A 19,342-nucleotide genomic window follows, 5' to 3' on the forward strand; every position below is an offset into this window, starting at 1 on the left:
GTGTCGGGTGTGACAGCTCTGGATCTGGCTGTAGAAGGTCGCTGCACTTGGCATTACAGACGCCTTCTTGATCCTCTCATCTCTATAGTATAGTTATATCCTTCTCCCTTTAGGACCCAGCAGCGACCTCCATCTTCTGCTGCTGATTGACACACCCTTGCTTGGTAGTTTAAAAACCCTCAGTTTCTCCAGAGAGTCGTCGGTGATCGTTCTATGTGCCTCTGTGGATGCTTGGAGTACTAGCAGTCGGCTAGTTTGCTCTTTGGTGCCCTTGGAGGACAGTTGGCGTTATCTCTCTGGTGTCTGCTCAAGCTAAGTGTATTCCCTTTGTTTGTTTACCTTGTTGTCTTTAGTTTGTAGTGGGGCCTGACTAGTGCTCACCCCGTCCCCTCCCTATCTAGTGCCTAGCTCTAGGGACATTCAGGGATTAGGTTCCTGCTCGGCGATAGGTGCGGAACCTATATAGAGACGATAGTATAGGCAGGGTGATTAGATCTGCCTAGGGGTCTCCACTCCCCCTTTCCCTAGTTGTTGGGCTCCCTTCCTCCTCTTCCTGTCATTGTACACTTGTGCCTTCCCTCACATTGCGTGACATTAGTGCGACAGTACCATTTGTTTATCATTATTTCCTTATTTACAGGCCATCACAGGCTATCACTTTCCCCACCATCCCTGGGTGCTAGTGTATTTTTATACCATATTTTGATTATAACCTCTGCGTGTTCGGAATGTTTATTCTCAAAGGCTTTGTGCAAATCGGTGTTAAGAGTCTCTAATGAGAATTTTGTCATTTTTTACGACAATGGTGCAGCATGGTGGAGATATTTTATTCCATCAAAATGATATACTGGTCTCCTTGGAAGTTGAAAACTCAATTGGGTCGGTTGCTGCTGCTATGTAGATAATGTGGTTTAAAGGTAATCTGTCAGCAGGCTTTTGTTATTTAATCAGGGATCAGCATAGTGTAGGGGAAGAGAGCCTGATTCTAGGGATGTGTCAATTATTAGGCTGTGTGATATCGTTTAAATGCAATCAATGTTTTATCAGCAGGAGATTTTCACTGCTGGATTAGGTGTCACATGCAAACCAGACCAGCTAAACTGTGTAACCCTGCCCCCCACCACTGATTGGCAGCTTGCTGACAATGTACAGTGTACACACAAAGCTGCCAATCAGTGGTGTGGGTGGGGTTATACATAGCTCTGCATTCCGGCCACTGCTGCAAAGAAAACAAGGATTCTTTCAAAACTACACCAAGCAGTCCAGTAAGTGATATATCATTGGAATCAGATTCCCTGCCCCTACATTATGCTGTTCTCAGAATAGATAGCAAAAACCTGATGACAGGTTCCCTTTAAGGAAGTTAGAGTGCTGAGCTGCATTTAAACAATTTAATTCACAATTTAAATAATTCCAGTCTTATTTAGTAAAAACTGGCATAAAATTTGCACCACCAATGCCTCACATCTCTTTACCCCTTCAAGACATTTCCAATTCTCTCGAATAGGGGAGATGGCATAACCCTGTTTATCTGGAGAAGAGACCCACATGCACTCCACCATAATTTGCAGCAGGGGTTTGTCTGTAGAACTAGGCAACAAAGAAAGCTTGAAAAATAGTGTCAGGGGATCTTAGCGTTCATCAGTATTAGGTTTTAAATAAATGCACGAAGTGCAGGGCCTGTATACACTGCTGTGGATATATTTATATGACTCTTATTAAAGCTCTAACATACGTCATGCAAAATACAACTGTTATTTATCTAAATATGCAAATGTATACCATCCTTACATAACGCTTTAGCAGCATAATTGAATCCACAGACAGCAAAATAGGATACATGATGTATATGTGTAATGTACTGAGAGAGAATGCTGCATGGGACAAATGCATCTGTAAGCAGTTAACACCAAATGAATGGAACAGAGCAGCAGATGTGTACTCTGCTTGAATTCTTTTTTTAAATTAATAGTAGATATATCAAAGTGGAGATAAGAGGTTTATCAATAATCTGAAACAGGTTGACTGTCTAAATGCCTATTCATTAAATGTACAGGTCAGGAAGCATCAGTGCTATTCAAGGCTGAATTCACACTACGTTTGCATTGTTCATTTATGGTTGACAAATATTCATAAGCCTTTTTTTAATCTAAGGAGACCAAAAAGTATGCCTTTTGAATACATTAGGCTGTTTTCTTAATATTGTTATCTAATGGGGTCACTATGTGACTGCAGACCCGTGAACCCACAAAGCGCACGCAAGTGCCCCGGAAGCGGCCGGCACGTGACCGCTATTATATGATTTGCATATATGCAGTCACGTGCCGACTATATGGGCGCGGCCTTGACAAAAATACACTTGTATTGAGCGAGGACGGATGAGTCTAGTTGGAATGTAGTCGGAAGTATACAAATCGCATACTTGCGGTCACATGGCGACTGAGAATCCGTACAGCATGCAGTTCGCGAGCTGTGAAAATTCACAAGTCTGCAGTCAGATAGTAACTGCAGACTTTTACCCAAAGGCTAGGCAACCACTTTAATCTGTTTGGAATACTGCAGTCTGATCCAATATGCCGTACAAAGGGATCTTGCAAACAAATGTATGTACCAGTATACATATTATTTGAACATTCGTGGCTATTGTGATGACACAGCTTCCAAACTTAATTAGCTAGACGTCTAGATTTATTAGGCCAAGAGAAATACATTCAAAAGTCAACACAAACACAATAGTGTATGTGTTTCTTTGGCTGGTCAAGAAGGACAGTGCCTCAGGGTATAACAATAGTGTTTGTTAATATGCTAATTACATATTGTACTAAGCCAGCTAGTTGTTGATTTGCAGAGCAGGGGGATACCAACAATATAAATTGATTAAATGCTCAAACAATGAGACCCGAGGCCTGCACCTTTCCCCCTGACCTGTGAATGATGACCATAGCCACATATGTAAATATAAAAAGGTTTTTTTATCCTGCTATAAGAAGAATCAGACAGACTCTTCAGGACAGTAGTTTGATAGCATGGCTCCATCCAGAGAGAGACAGATTTAGATTCTACAGGATTCTAGCCTAAGGGTACATGGCCCTGGCTGGAAGGATACAGATCTGCTCCATTGACTATCAGAGAATCCATGGAAACATTTGGGGAAACCAGGCTGGAACAATGAGGTCACCTGGCCCCATGGATATGTTGTTTGGGGTTGCCAGGTTGGGACAATGAGGTCACCTGGAACCCATGGAGTTGTTCGGAGAGGCCAGGGTGGGACCCTCGGGTCTCCTGGCCTTGTACCTCAATGGACTGTGAGCTTTCTAAGCTTGCCGCTATCTCCTCTCTGTGGGTGTCCACCCAAAGCAGGGTGCCACTGGTTGAGGTAGTTGGCCCTGGAAGTCCCAAAGTCACAGCTGATCTATTCCCAGTGGGCTATAAAAAGAGTGAGACTGTGTAATTTTGCACCATCTTGGGTATTTGCTGGGACTGTTCTATATGTTTATTGTCTGTTTGGTGGTTCAATAAAATATTGCCACACTGTTTTACCCTCACCTTGTGTTGTCTGAGTAATATTATGCCCACGGAAGACCCTGGGTCTTCACAGCTATGTTTTACAGTGGTGTGAAAAAGTGTTTACCCCCTTCCTGATTTCTTATTCCTTTGCATGTTTGTAACACTTAAATGTTTCATATCACAAAACAAATTTAAAAAATTTGACAAAGGTAACAGGTAAACACAAAATGCAGTTTTTAAATGAAGGTCTTTATTATTAAAGGAAAAAAGAAATCCAAACCTACAGGGCCCTGTGTGAAAGTGATTGCCCCTTAAAACATAAATTAACTGTGGTTGATTAAATCTTTGGGAAGTGGAGTTCAATTTCCCTAGCCACACACAGGCCTGATTACTGCCATACCTGTTCTCAATCAAGAAACTACTTAAATAAGACCTGCCTGACAAAAGGAAGTAGACCTAAAAGATCCTCAAAAGCTAGCTATCATGCTGCAATCCAAAAAAAAATCAGTAACAAATGATAAACAAAGTAATTGACATCTATCAGTCTGGAAAAGGTTATAAAGCCATTTCTAAAGCTTTGGGACTCCAGTGAACAACAGTGAGAGTCATTATCCACAAATGGCGAAAACATGGAACAGTCGTGAACCTTCCCAGGAGTGGCTGGATGACCAAAATTACCCTAAGAGCGCAGCAAAGACTCATCCAAGAGATCACAAAAGACCTCACAACAACATCCAAAGAACTGCAGGCCTCACTTGCCTCAGTTAAGGTCAGTGTTCATGACTCCACCATAAGAAAGACTGTACAAAATGGCATGTACAGGTTTAAAAAGAGAAAACACAGTAGTTTGACAATAAATGGCGTCACCCAACCAATAACCATGAGTGGAGCAAGTTTTTTTTTGTTATCATTCATATTCTATGAAACAAGGCCAAGAAAGGAAAAATTCTGCCGGGGTATGTAAACTTTTGAGCACAACTGTATGTAAAGGGTCTTTAATGCTGAGTAAATCCTTACTTATTTTGTAGAAATCCATTTTGCTGTTGTAGAGAAATCCATAGTTGAAATTGTATGCTAATTAGTTGAAAGTGCAATGGGGTGGCTACTGCACTTACAGATCTCCTACCTCTCTCACTATTCCTCGCCTGCTGACTGCACCTGTCTCTGACTGATAGGTGACTGAAACATGATTTTTATCCCCAATTACAGGCATTTTAGTAATAAAAAAAAAGTCCCCAAAAGGTGGACAACTTCTTGAATGCGGAGAAATACAGGCAGATACAAATCCATCATGCAATACCATCAGGGAGGTGTCTGACACAAAATGTATTCTACAGCAGGACAACATACAGTCAACGTCATTAAGAACTATCTTCACCATAAAGAAGAACAAGGCATCCTGGAAGTGATGATATGGATCCCATCATCGTCATCAAGTCTATCTGGGATTTACATCAAGAGACTGAAGGATTTGTGAAAACTTACATTCACAGAAGATTTGTGGTTAATTCTCCCAGATATTTAGTACAAACTCTCTGCCAAGTTCCTTCAAAAGCTTTGTGCCTAGAGGAACTGATGAAGTTTTGAAGACAAAGGATGGTCACACCAAATATTGATTTGATGGAGATTTCTTTTTTCTTCATTCTCTTTGTGTAGCACCCCGAGGGCTCGGCTGCTACAGGGGTATTGCACCTCGAACCAGAGGTGTGGTATTCCACTCCCGGGTAAGGATGGAGTGTGGACTGGAACTCAGTTAGCTGCATGCACCACATACATCCCATTTCCGGGGGACAGATAAACGGTACTCCCACCAGATAGATGTGCAGGTACGACAGCGTCTGTCCCTGGCTGGAGTGGGAGGGGGGGAGGAATATCCCAGTGGTGCAGGAGCAGAGAGGGGAGGGACTCTGGGCATAGGAAGGAGCCCATTGGTGGCTAGTCACCTGGGCTCGGGTGTCAGAGGGAGTATAAAAGGTGGGCACCATCTTAGGAGTTCAGTCAGACAGAAAAAGAGGAGAAGAGTAGTGACAGGGAGCAGCAGCCCTGTCTGGGTGCTGCTCCTGAAGGGAGCAAGAGAGAGAAAGACAAGAGGAAAGGAACAAGGAACAAGGAAGGAATGGAACCTGGAGAAAGGCCCAGAGACATGAAGGAAGAGGGAACCCGAACACGCTAGGAGTCAGCGGGTGAAGGGTTGGCAGATCAGGGTACCGGATCCCGAACTGGTGGAGGCCACTTATCCTCAGCCAGGAACCGGAGGTCGTGGCCACGTCTTGGCGCGACCACTCACTACACTCACCACGAAGGCACGCCACATAGGGTCAGGGAAACCGGAGATAGGTTTCGCCACCAGAAGGCCCGAGGAAGCTGGACATGGGTGGGTCCCTAGTGGGGACGGCCAGAGAAAGGAACGGAGAAAGGAGTTCAAGGTCACACTCTGGAACTGCCTGGGGGTTGGTCGAGCCCCGTACCTGGTGGACGCAGCACGGCTCGGGTCGTCATCACCTGCAGGACTGACACTGATAACATCTGTGAGTAAAGCATTGAAAACTGCAATCAGTCTCTGTGTTCCATCGCACTACCAGCACTAAAGGTACCGGGACGCCCTTTCTATCACTCCCTTCACCCGCACCAGCTGCCCTGAGGCCATACCTCTCCCGTTGGGGGTTATACCACCATTGCTGCACACATACCACCGGCCTCAGCGGACTGTTCTGCAGCGGCGGCCTTGCGACCGCAAATCAACGGGTGGCGTAGTCGACACTTAAACAACATCTACAAAGACTGCCACACGTTTAGTTTGACCACCCTGGGCACAGACCGGGTCCCCGCCACTCGGAGACTACTACCCCCATCGGATCCGGCTCCGGGTAAGCCCCCGTGCGCGCGATGCCGCACGACACAGCAGGCCCAGGGGCGCGTCATTTGCATTTTGTTAAATGCTAAAAATAAACTAATTTTTACTGAACCAATTCCTACTTTGCAGCATTTTTTTCATACCTGCCTAAAACTTTTGCATATTATTGTATACATTAACATAACTCAAAAATGGAAAGACTTCCATGGATCCTGGTGAAAATGATAAATTTGCTCAAAAGCCCTTCCACTCCTTTCGAACCAACCTGTATTACATGAATGACCATGAAATACTACCGTTTGATGGAAGAAAATAAATGTTTAGCTGTAACTTTTCCTAACAGCTGATCGCCAGAGATATTAGAAGCCAGAAAAGTAGAACCAAGCCTTATTTTTAGAAGGAGTTGCCATAGAGAGACAACCTCAATAAAATGATTTACTTTCCAACAGCCAAAATGAGGTCAAGGAGTTAAAAGTTAATTAAAATTGAAAGAAAAATGCAAAGATTGCGCATCACCAATGAAACTACCCTTTCGACAAAGTGTTCATTCTCCTGTGCAGCAGGCGAGCTAACTTTAAATTCCTTGGACAGAGTAAGGCATTCCTCACTTATGTTCCCACTTGATGGAACAATCCGTTTTGAAGCACGCAGACAGCATCCCCATTTAGACTCCATTGGAATGCTAAACTCACATGATTGCATTTCCACTTCTGTTACAGTCTGACAGATGTTTCAACAGCCAGGCAGCAATTTAAATATTCTCATGGAAAAAAAATGATATATTTCAAAATGTAGCTAAAATCATCTAGCCATATGGATGACAGACACATGGTGAAAGATAATAAACAGCACGTTGTCTCTAATCACCTAGTCACCCCTGATACCGATTACAAATACTAACTGCTGATCAGAATGATACATTATTAATTACATAAGCGTTAACAGACCTGGGGAAATACAGATTACTTAGTCAGCAAGCCATCCAGAAATAGTATGGTTGTTTCAGATCTTCCATTGGCATGCAATACTTACCCTTGCTTTTGTAGTAAAAAAATATAATTTCTTTAGGATTAATGGTCAACAGAATTGCGATTACCTAATTGATCCCTTAATGACTGCTGATATGCCTTTTTTTGGTGGTCAATAAGGGAGCTGAATATTAAGTGAATAGCGCCCATTGATGAGTGAAAATGTTATATACTGTATTATAGCTGACACCCTACTGCATAAGATTTAATCGTTTTTTTTTTAACGCCAAATCGCAGCGGTTTAACCCCCTAGATCATGCTGTCAATTGTGACAGCGGCATCTAGGTAACAAACAGAAGGAGAGGTACTCACTGTTTAAAAAAGCACTCACAGCTATATTTAATGTGTGCACTAATGTAGTGTGAGTGTATTAATTTACTCACCTACTGCTGCTCTCTCTGGTGTCCAGCGCCGGTCTTCTCCTCTTCTCAGTGACATCACAGCTCTGCAGACTCTCCGGGTCACACTACGTTCTACCTGACCCAGAAGTGGCTTTTACAATGTAAGAATATGGAGTGTCAGAACGAGGCTCCATAGATCTACATTGTAAAAAAGACTTAGTGCTCACGGATTGTGATCTGGATAGTTGGAATTGCAATGACGTCACTGAGAAGAGGAACAGAACGACGCTGGATCCCAGAGAAAGCAGCAGTAGGTGAGTATATTAATACACTCATACTACATTGCATACAAATATACACATTTAATGAAAAAAACCTAAATGGGAGTGCTTCTTTAATCCTACTGAGACCCACGATCATTACCATGGCACTCCAAAGCCAAGTGAAGGCCTAGGGATTGTCGTAAGTCGACTCACTCAGCTTCTTAAAGAGGTAGACACAGGAACCGTTTCTATTTAAAGTCCGGCTGGCGAATATGGTATAAATATATGAATATGTGCAATTGGATATATAAAATACTTTCTATGCAATGAAGAAATTTAGTTACACGTATTACTTTCTTTAATGGTTTAAAGGCAATCGGTCATCAGATATTTTGCCACTTAATCTGAGAGCACCATAATGTAGAAACAGAGATGCTGATTCCAGTGATCTGTTACTTACTGGGCTGCTTACTGTAGTTTTGATAAAATCACTGTTTTATCAGCAGGAGATTATCATTAGAGGACTAGTAAACCTGCTGCGGGTAGTCAAGAATATTCATGAGCTTTGTATTACCCCACCCCACCACTAATTGGCAGCTTTAGGTGTACACTGTACATGGGTCGAAAGCTACCAGTCATTGCTGTGGACGGGGTTATACAGAGCTCAAGATTTAAAGAATTGCTACATAATATCAGATAAAATGGTAATTTTATCAAAATGACAGCAAGCAGCCCAGTAAATGACTGGAATCTGGGACTCTGCACCTATATGATGCTGCTCTAAGACGGGGCAGCAAAATCCTGGTGACAGATTCCCTTGAACACAAGGACTGAGAAATCCTTATTTTACATGCAATACAGCTGGTGTGGAAGGTTGCACGTTTTGAAGACGTTTGGCCTAAATGTGCTACCATGGCCTGTAAAGTCTCCAAACTTGCTCCCATCAAACATATTTGGAATGTCATTGCATTGGTTAGCAATTGCAAAAGGAAGCTGCCAGCAATGGAGCTTGATGATTTGTGTGCCCAAGTGCATTCAGCATAGCAGAACAATCCTCAGACAACAATTAACAACCTCAGTTGGTTCCATTTTTTATCATCATTTGCATATCATTAACATGTCTAGAGGATGTTATGTTATTTCCATAATTTCACAACTTTTCCTTCTTGGTGTTACAATATCAATGTTGTGGACTGTCTTTTCTTAAACAGAATGATTCACATTTGTATTATTCCAAACTACAAATACGGTATCTATTAGTAAGAAGTCACTGTAATATCAGCTTTATTATATATCCAAATGAATATGTTATAAATCCACAACAAAATCATTAAAAAAAAAAATCACTCATTAATATTAAACTGCTCACCAGCAACTTCCTGACATCTGCACTCTAAATAAGCAATTCTCTAGAGTCAGAGCTGTGAACAAACAGCTCCATTTTTCATACAGGAAAAAGCGACATGGACAAATCAGTGCCAAGAGACATCAATTTCCAGTGGCAACCAGAGAGTGATAGAACCTGTATGCGGTGATGTTATAAGGAACATTTAAGTCTTGCTTTTCTGCTTCACATTATAAGTCTTGCAGCAGTTCGTGCACTATCGTGATTATCTTCTGACTTTCCATTCCTGAAATATCAAGTCTGCTTAAAGTACGAGCCAGTACGTCAGAAACTTCACTGGCAGCTTCCTGTGTCTGAGTCATCTGAGAGAAAGGAAACAAGTAACATTATCCTCAAATGCATTTCAATATTCCACAAACAAATATGCAGTGTGATTTCCCAAAATGCTAATAAGCAAAAATATGACAACAAATACAATTTTCATGTTTCCAATTAATCTTCTCAAAGTAAGAGCTGGCTGCCTACAATTTGATCACAATGTGACCTTCACTTGGGGTCTTGAAATCAAAGGCTTTGCAGCCAAAACTGGAAGAGATATGCAGCAAAAAGAAAAAGCATTCTCACATCACCCTTAAGCAGTTACTTTTCTCCTTATTCTGTTTTATATTGTAAGTCGGTTTTATTGTTTCTCCAATGAAAACAGATTCCGATCTGGCAGCAGGAATTCCTAGAAAACAATTTATAGTAATCTCTACAAGAGTCTGAATGTGCAAAAATGTAAAAAGACTTCCAGCAACTGAAAAAAAAAAAACAAATTGTAGAATTTAGAGGAAACCTGTCATATTGTACAGGTAGGCCGATCTGTTGACAACATGGTATAGAGAAGGAGAAGATGAGCAGAATGTATATACACATACACGGCCTAAAGTGTTGGCACCTTTGACATTGTTCCAGAAAATGAAGTATTTCTCCCAGAAAATTATTGCAAATACACAAGTTTATTTCCTTTGTGTGCATTGGAACAACGTAAAAAAAATGAGAAACAAAAAGGCAAATTGGACATAATTTCATACAAACCTCAAAAATGGGCTGGACAAAGCTGTTGGTACCCTCAACTTAATATTTTGGTGCACACCCTTTGGAATATATAACTGCAATCAATCTCTTCTTATAACAATCAACAAGCTTCTTATACTTCTCAAGGCACAGAGTGCCAGAGGAAGCAAACAACCCCAAAACATCTTTGAATCTCCACCATATTTGACTGTAGGTACTGTATTCTTTTCTTTGTAGGCCTTATTCCAACTTCAGTAAACAGTAGAATGATGTGCTTTACTAAAAAGCTCTAGCTTGGTATCATTTCTCCACAAGACGCTATCCCAGGAAGATTTTGGCTTACTCATGTACATTTTCGCAAACTGCAGTCTAGCTTTTTCATGTCTGTGTCAACAGTGGGGTACTCATCGGTCTCCTGCCATAGCGTTTCATTTCATTCAAATATCAAAGGATAGTTCGCGCTGACAGTGATGCACCCTGAGCCTGTAGGGCAGCTTGAATTTCTTTGTAACTTGATTCGGGCTGCTTATCCACCATCCGGACTATCCCGCGTTGCAATCTTTCATCAATTTTTCTCTGCCATCCACCTCCAGGAATATTAACTGCAGTGCCATGGGTTATAAACTTCTTGATTATGTTGCGCACTGTGGGCAAAGGAACATCAAGATCTCTGGAGATGGACTTGCAACCTTGAGATTATTGATATTGTTCAAAAAATTTGGATCACAAGTCCTCCGACAGTTCTCTTCTCCTCTTTCTGTTCTCCATGCTTAGTGTGGCACACACAGTCACACAATGCAAAGATTGAGTCAACTTCTGCCCTTTTTATCTGGTTTCAGGTGTGATTTTCATATTGCCCACACCTGTTTCTTGCCACAGGTGAGTTTAAAAAAGCATCACATGCTTGAAACAAAGTTGTTAACCCACATTTTTGGAAAGGTGCCAACAATTTTGGGGTTTTGTGTGAAATTATGTCCAATTTGCCTTTTTTCAGTTTTTTTTGTGTTGTTCCAATACACACAAAGCAACTAAACGCGTTTAAAAAAACTTGTGCAATTGCAATAATTTTCTGGAAGCAATACTTAATTTTCTGGAACAATTTCAAGGGTGGCAACACTTTTGGCCATAACTGTATGTGTATATTTATATATATGTTTGTTGTAAAATATTCAGTATAATTTGTATTCAATTTATTAAAACCCTTGGTGTTTGTATGGATATAAATCCAGTGCGTGGTCCTACTCAATAGTCATACAGGGAAGCCTGTCAAACACTGAATAGGACAAACCCACTTGACTCGTATACAAACAAATACCAGGAATTTCAATGAAAAACAACTGTTCCCACAAAAATGTACATCAATCTGATCAACTCCTCTTGCTCTATAACATCCTGCCAGCAGACCAGAAACCATTTTCCACATGACCGGTTACCTTTAAAATACAATTTCATGAAGAAAAAGTTATGTCCTGTACTGAGACTTGTAGGAAGAATTTAGCAAACAAAGATCATAAAGAGGACCTGTCATTAAGTCAAAAGTGGTAATTTTGTACTTTTATTTTATTCCTGCTGATAGCATGTAATTTTTTTTTTTACAAATGCGCCATAATAATAATAATAATAATAATAATAGTTTATTTTTATAGCGCCAACATATTCCGCAGCACTTTACAAATTTTAGGGGGGACTTATACAGACAATACAGAATAAACATATCTCATATCGAACGGAGTGAGGGCCCTGCTCGCAAGCTTACAGTCTATGAGGAAGTGGGGGAGACACAAAAGGTAAAAAGTACATATATTGTATAATGCAGCCTTGATATACTGAATAGGATAAATAATAATACATGGACTGGTCGCCAGCCAGTATGTGTGCAGTCCTGACAGAGGCTTTTATGTGCATGGTTGGTTTGAACCCGAAGTTGAAGAAGATTTTAATATGGGGGAAAGCTGGGATGGACAGAGTGTGTTTAGGTGATACGCCAGTCTAAAGAAATGTGTTTTTAGGGTTCGCTTGAAACTGTGGGTATTGGGAATTAATCGAACTGTCCTGGGTAGTGCATTCCAGAGAATTGGCGCAGCACGCGAGAAATCTTGGAGACGGGAGTGGGAAGTTCGGATTATGGAGGATTTTAGTTTCAAGTCATTTGCAGAACGGAGCGCACGTGTAGGGTGGTAGACTGAGACAAGGGAGGAGATGTAGGGGGGTACTGAAGCATGGAGCGCTTTGTGGGTAAGCGTGATAAGTTTAAAACGAACTCTATATTGGATGGGCAACCAATGCAATGACTGGCACAGGGAAGAGGCATCTGAGTAGCGGTTGGCGAGGAATATGATCCTGGCTGCTGCGTTCAGGACGGATTGGAGAGGGGAGAGTTTAGTAAGAGGGAGACCGATTAGTAGAGCGTTGCAATAGTCAAGACGAGAATGAATAAGAGCGACAGTAAGAGTTTTTGCCGAGTCAAAGGTGAGAAAAGTCCTGATTCTTGAGATGTTTTTGAGGTGTAGATGACATGAACGAGCGAGTGATTTGATGTGAGGAGTGAAAGAAAGATCTGAATCAAAAATGACCCCAAGACAGCAGGCTTGTAGCTGGGGAGTAATGGTTGAGCCACAAACGGAGATGGCAATATCGGGCACAGGTAGATTAATGGAGGGAGGAAAGACGAGTAGTTCAGTTTTTGACAGATTCAGTTTTAGGTAGAGGGAGGACATAATGTTAGACACAGCAGAAAGACAATCACTGGTCTTTTGTAGTAATGCAGGGGTGATGTCCGGAGCAGAGGTGTATAATTGGGTGTCATCAGCATAGAGATGGTACTGAAAACCGAATCTACTGATTGTTTGTCCAATAGGAGCGGTGTATAAGGAGAAAAGAAGGGGGCCTAGGACTGATCCTTGAGGAACCCCGACAGTAAGAGGAAGTAGGGAGGAGGAGGAGCCTGCAAAAGACACAGAGAAGGAGCGGTCAGAGAGATAAGAGGAGAACCAGGAGAGAACCGTGTCCTTGAGGCCAATAGTGCGGAGCATAGTGAGGAGGAGCTGGTGATCCACAGTGTCAAATGCTGCAGAGAGATCCAGGAGAATCAGCAGGGAGTAGTGACCATTAGATTTAGCTGTTAGTAGATCATTAGAGACTTTAGTGAGGGCAGTTTCAGTAGAATGTAAAGAGCGGAAACCAGATTGTAAAGGGTCAAGAAGAGAGTTGTCTGAGAGATAGCGGATTAGACGGGAGTGGACCAGGCGTTCCAGGAGTTTAGAGATAAAGGGAAGATTGGAAACAGGTCTGTAGTTGGCCGTGCAGTTCTGGTCGAGGGATGGTTTTTTAAGTAATGGTTGTATGCTGGCGTGTTTAAAAGAAGAGGGAAAGATACCAGATGAGAGGGAAAGGTTGAAAATTTTAGTTAGGTGAGAGGTGACAGCTGGAGCAAGGGACTGAAGGAGATGTGAGGGAATAGGGTCGCTGGTGCAGGTGGTAGGGCGAGAAGATGCAAGGAGCCTGATCACTTCATCTTCCGTGACTGGTTCGAAGTCAGAAAATGAGCAAGATACAATGTGGCAGGGGGGAGCATGCATAACATTTGGGGATTGGGAGAAAATTTCCTGTTGGATATGGTCAATTTTTTCTTTGAAATAGTTAGCCAGATCGTCAGCGCTGAGGTCGGTGGTCGGGGCCTGTGCTGTTTGATTGAGGAGAGAATGAAACGTGTCAAAGAGTCGTTTAGGATTATTGGAAAGTGAGATGATGAGGTTGTTAAAGTAGGTTTGTTTGGAGAGGTGAAGGGCAGAGTTATATGTTTTCAGCATAAATTTATAGTGGAGGAAATCTTCGGGCAGATTTGATTTTCTCCACAGCCGTTCAGCGCACCTGGAGTACCTCTGGAGAAGACGTGTTTGAGGCGTGTGCCAGGGTTGTCGCCGTCTATGCCGAATTGTTCTTTGTGTAGGAGGTGCGGCTTCATCCAGGGCGCATAGCATTATTTTGTTATAATGCTTCAATGCAGATTCGGGACATGAGAGGGAGGAGATTGGGGCCAATGATGATTGCAACCTTTTTATAAATTTCTGGGTGTTAATGGCGCGTAAATTTCTATAAGTGTGGACGGTGGGAGTGTCTTGAGTAGAGTCACAGTTCTTGACAGAGAATGAAAGAAGATTATGGTCAGAGAGTGGAAGGGGAGAGTTAGTAAAGTCATGTACTGAGCAAAGCCGGGAGAAGATCAGGTCCAATGTGTTCCCGTCCTCATGTGTAGGAGAATTAGCAAGCTGTGAAAGGCCGAAGGAGGAGGTTAATGATAAAAGATGCGTGGCAGATGGGGAAAGAGGATCGCCAATTGGGATGTTAAAGTCTCCCATGATTATCGTGGGGATGTCGCAGGATAGAAAATTTGTAAGCCAGGCAGCAAAGTGATCCAGGAATTGACGGAGGGGACCTGGGGGGCGATAGACAACCGCCACTCGCAGGGAGAAGGGCCGGTAGAGTCTGACTGTGTGGGCCTCAAAGGACGGGAAGATAAGGGAGGGTACAGGGGGGATAACCTGAAAAGTACATTTTGTTGAAAGAAGCAGACCAACACCTCCACCTGATCTGTTGTCAGGTCGCGGGGTATGAGAGAAATGTAGGCCACCATAGGAGAGAGCTGCAGCGGCAGTGGTGTCCGACTGCTGGATCCAGGTTTCAGTGAGAGCCAGAAGGTTGAGGGAATTAGAGAGGAAAAAGTCATGGATGTAAGAGAGTTTATTACAAGCTGAGCGTGCATTCCAAAGGGCACAGTTGAATGAGACAGAAGATATGCAGGGAATATTAATGAGATTAGCAGGGTTTCTGAATGTAACAGGGAAAGAGTTAGTGTTATTATTACTGGAGGGTCCTGGGTTGGGAGAAATATCACCTGCGACTAATAGAAGGAAGATACAGAGAGTGAGCAGATGATTGAGTGATTTGTGAGAGCGTTTCCTGCGTTGTATGGTGGGAATGAATGGATCTGCGTGGTATAACATTGTGAAGAGAGCATGACAACTGTACATAGGAGAAGAGAGGAGTGAGGGATTAATATGGATGAAGTGTGCCGCATTTGTGGGAGAACGGTGAATGTGGATGATTGTAGCAACCAGAGTATAAATGGCACAGATACAAATGGTGAATACTGTTTGCCAAAAAGATGACCTGGAAGCAAGTTTGTTTAATTGTCTTGCATGTCTTACCTGTCTCCTGCCCTGTCCAACTGCCATTTTCTAACTGCCAGGGCACTTTGCTAAATTATGGCACTTCGATAAAGTATGCATAAATGCTATATGCATAAATGCCCCCGCATAAATGCCTCCCCTTAACTAAGTCTCAATATATAGGGACGTATCTGCTTAGATCTGCACAGATTTAACTCATTAACAATCAATCACTAGCTTAAAAGACAACAGGAGACCATAAAGTGCAGGGAAAAAAAAAAAAAAACAGACTAGTAAACTCGGCATGGATCATAAACTCTTAAAGTAAGTGTGATGACCTTTAAGTATCATGGAATAAAAAAGCTAGAGGAGTGAAAAAATATATACCAGAAATTGCTCCATAGATATGGACCTTTCTTTAGTGCCCCCAATATGCACATTTTTGTGGTGTTTATAAGGGGGGTGTTGATCACGGGATTCCCTAGGGGCATGTCTTTAGGTTTCTCTACGTTATTAGCATATGAGGAGTGCTCCCTTGATAAAGACAAAAAAAATTTGCATATTGGGAACATGAAATATAAAGGCCCATATCTCTATGGAACCATGTCAAGGATTTTTAAAAAGAAAAAAAAAGGATTTAGCATAAATAAAATAAGCGCAAAAATTGGCCACTTGACCTGGTGACAGGTCCTCTTTAAATATGTATCAGGAGATTTATTGTGCAGATTTATCTTTTTTTTGGGGTTTTGCTTTTATGGCATTAATTGTGTGGTAAAAATTAACTGGAAACATGAATGTCCAGGTTAGTCCAATTATAGAGATACCAAACATGCATTTATTTAAATGCTGAAAAAAAAAATCGTAATATTGCAAAAAATAGTTTTTTGCTTTGTGTCACCATTTTCCAAGACCCATAACATTTTTATTTTTCTGTTGATGGGGCTGAGTGACAGTTTATTTTGTTGTGCAGGGAGCTGACATTTTTAACACTAATTTTATGTACATAAGATGCTTTGATTTTTTATTTTCTTTTTTAGGAAAGGGAGGTTACCAAAAAATGCATTTCTGGCACTTTCAAATCGGGTTAATGCCATTAACCCGTAATGTTAGGAGTGGCTAATTTAACAGTTTGGTACATTCTGCAAAAAAAAAAAAAAAGCGCATTGGTGAGCTTAGAGATTCAAAACGCCTGGACACCCATGGAAGACAACAGAGGTGGATGATCGCAGAATCCTTTCCATGGTGAAGAAAAACCAAGTGAATAACACTCTCCAGGAAGTACGGTAGGTGTTTCAGTATCTAACTCTAAGGCTGCGTGCCCACTATGCGTTTTTCAAGCGTTTTTGCCGTGGAATTTCCGCAGTGAAAACGCTTAAAGAACGCTTGGTAATACGTGCCCCATGGTCCCCAATGATAATCCGCATGTGCTGTGCACATGCTGCGGAAGTTTCCGCTGTGGATTATCATTGCGGAAAAATACGCAGCATGTCCATTATTTTTGCGGAAACGAGGCGTAATTGCCGCCATTGAATCGTATAATATCCGCATGACTTACATGTGCACATGCGGATATTAACCCTAGAACGCATACCTGGGGCCTCGCAGGCCCGCCCTGTTAATTGTTTTCTATTTTCTGCAAGATTTCTTTAGTTAGAATTTTGAAACTCTAGGTATTCCTCAGGTATATAGTTGTTTGTCATTTTTGTTTGAGTTATTCCATGTTATTTGCACACGGGCCTAAAAGGCCCCAGGTATGTGAAAAAGTAGATTTTTATGGTCATGCGTTCTAGGGTTAAGCGATTCAATGTGCGGATGGTACCCGGGTCTGGAGAAGAGGAGACTCTCCTCCAGACCCGGGTACCATAGTACCTGTAAAAAAAAGAATAAAAAATATACATTATACTCACCTTCTGATGGCACCCGGTCTCCTGTATGGTGCGTCCTGGCTCCCCGGCGGCTCGCGATGGTGTAAAAAGGACCTTCCATGATGTAATTTAGTCATGTGACAGGTCACGCGACCGGCGCTCTTGGCAAGTGAGCATTTCTGCTACACACAGGAAATCATATGATCGCCTGTGTGTAGCACATATGATCGCAGCTTCTAGTCTCCCATGGAGACTATTGAAGCATGTAAAAAGTAAAAAAATATATTTTTAAAAATATTAAAAAGATAAAAAAATATAAAAGTTTAAATCATCCCCCTTTCGCCCCATTCAAAATAAAACAATAAAAAAAAAATACACATATTTGGTATTGCCACGTTCAGAATAGCCCCATCTATCAATATCTAAAAATAATTTATCTGATCTGTAAATGGCGTAATGATAAAAAAAATCAAAACGCCAGAATTACATTTTTATGCAACATTGCAATAAAATGCAATAACAGGCGATCAAAACATCTTTTTTTTTATACCATTTTGGGATAGATATGAACAGCTCAGTGCACAAAAATAAGCCCTCACCAAGCCCCAGATCCCGAAAAATGGAGACACTGCGGGTCTTGGAAAATGGCGACTTTTTTTTCTTTTTTTTTTTTAAAGAAATTTTGGAATTTTCTTTCACCACTTAAATAAAAAAGAATCTACACATGTTTGGTATCTACGAACTTGTAATCACCTGGAGAATCACAATGGCAGGTCAGTCTAGGCATTTAGTGAACATTGTTAAAAAAAAAAAAAAAAAAAACAACAAACAATTGTGGAATTGGCCTTTTTTTGCAATTTCACTGCAGTTGGAATTTTTTCCCGCTTTCCAGTACATGATATGGTAAAACCAATGGTGTCATTCAAAAGTACAACTTGTCCCACAAAAAATAAGCCCTCACATGGCCATATTTACAGAAAAAAAAAAAAAGTTATGGCTCTGGGAAGAAGGGGAGAAAAAAACGAAAGCGCAAAAACGGAAAATGGCCCGGGGGTGAAGGGGTTAAAGAAGCCAGCCCAGTTCTGGAGATGTATTCTTTGGACAGATGAAACTAAAATCAACCTGTACTAGAATATGTGAAGAAACTATGGAAAAAGATTTGAACGGCTCATGATCCAAAGCACACCACATCATCTGTAAAACATGGTGGAGGCAGTGTGATGGCATGGGCATGCATGGCTGCAAGTGGCACTGGGTCACTAGTGACTGAAGACATAAGCAGCTGATGAATTCTGAAATGTACAGGGCAATACTTTCTGCTCATATTCAACCAAAGGTTGATTGGACGGCACTTCACAGTACAGATGGACAATGACCCAAAACATGCTGCGAAAGAAAACCAGGAGATTTTTTTAAGGCAAAGAAGTGGAATATTTTGTAATGGTTGAGTAAATCACCAGATCTCAACCCCATCAAGGATGCATTTCACGTGCTTAACCCCTTAACGACCTTGGGTCTTTCGGTTTTCATTTTTTGCTCCCCTTCTTCCCAGAGCCAGAACTTTTTAATTTTCGTTCAATATGGCCGTGTGAGGGCTTATTTTTTGTGGGAAGAGTTGTACTTTTAAACGCCATCACTGGTTTTACCATAACATGTACTGTAAAACGGGAAAAAATTCCAAGTGCGGTGAAATTGCAAAAAAAATGCAATTCCACAGTTTTTTATTTTGTTACCACGCTCACTGATTGCTAAAACTGACCTGCCATCATTATTCTCCAGGTCATTACGAGTTCGTAGACACCAAATATGTATAGGTTCTTTTTTATTTAAGTGGTGAAAAAAAAATCCAAAGTTTGCTAAAAAAAAAAAAAAAAAAATGGAGCCATTTTCCGAGACCCGTAGTGTCCCCATTTTT

At 41.5% G+C, this 19,342-nt stretch overlaps 1 protein-coding gene across 2 annotated transcripts in view; it reads right to left on the minus strand.

Annotated features, from left to right (window-relative positions):
• Positions 1–9,126: 9,126 nt before the first annotated feature.
• Positions 9,127–19,342, minus strand: part of FANCC (FA complementation group C) — a 269,767-nt gene continuing 259,551 nt past the window's right edge. For both annotated transcript variants that reach the window (XM_073670977.1, XM_073670976.1), the window contains one exon: positions 9,127–9,700. In XM_073670977.1, the coding sequence (XP_073527078.1) occupies positions 9,569–9,700 (132 nt within the window). In that variant the 3' untranslated portion in view covers positions 9,127–9,568. The remainder of the gene's footprint in view (positions 9,701–19,342) is intronic.

The sequence above is a fragment of the Phyllobates terribilis genome, unplaced genomic scaffold (assembly GCF_046119375.1).
Source record: "Phyllobates terribilis strain yellow unplaced genomic scaffold, ASM4611937v1 Scaffold_1__5_contigs__length_1240528914, whole genome shotgun sequence".
Lineage (NCBI taxonomy): Eukaryota > Metazoa > Chordata > Amphibia > Anura > Dendrobatidae > Phyllobates > Phyllobates terribilis.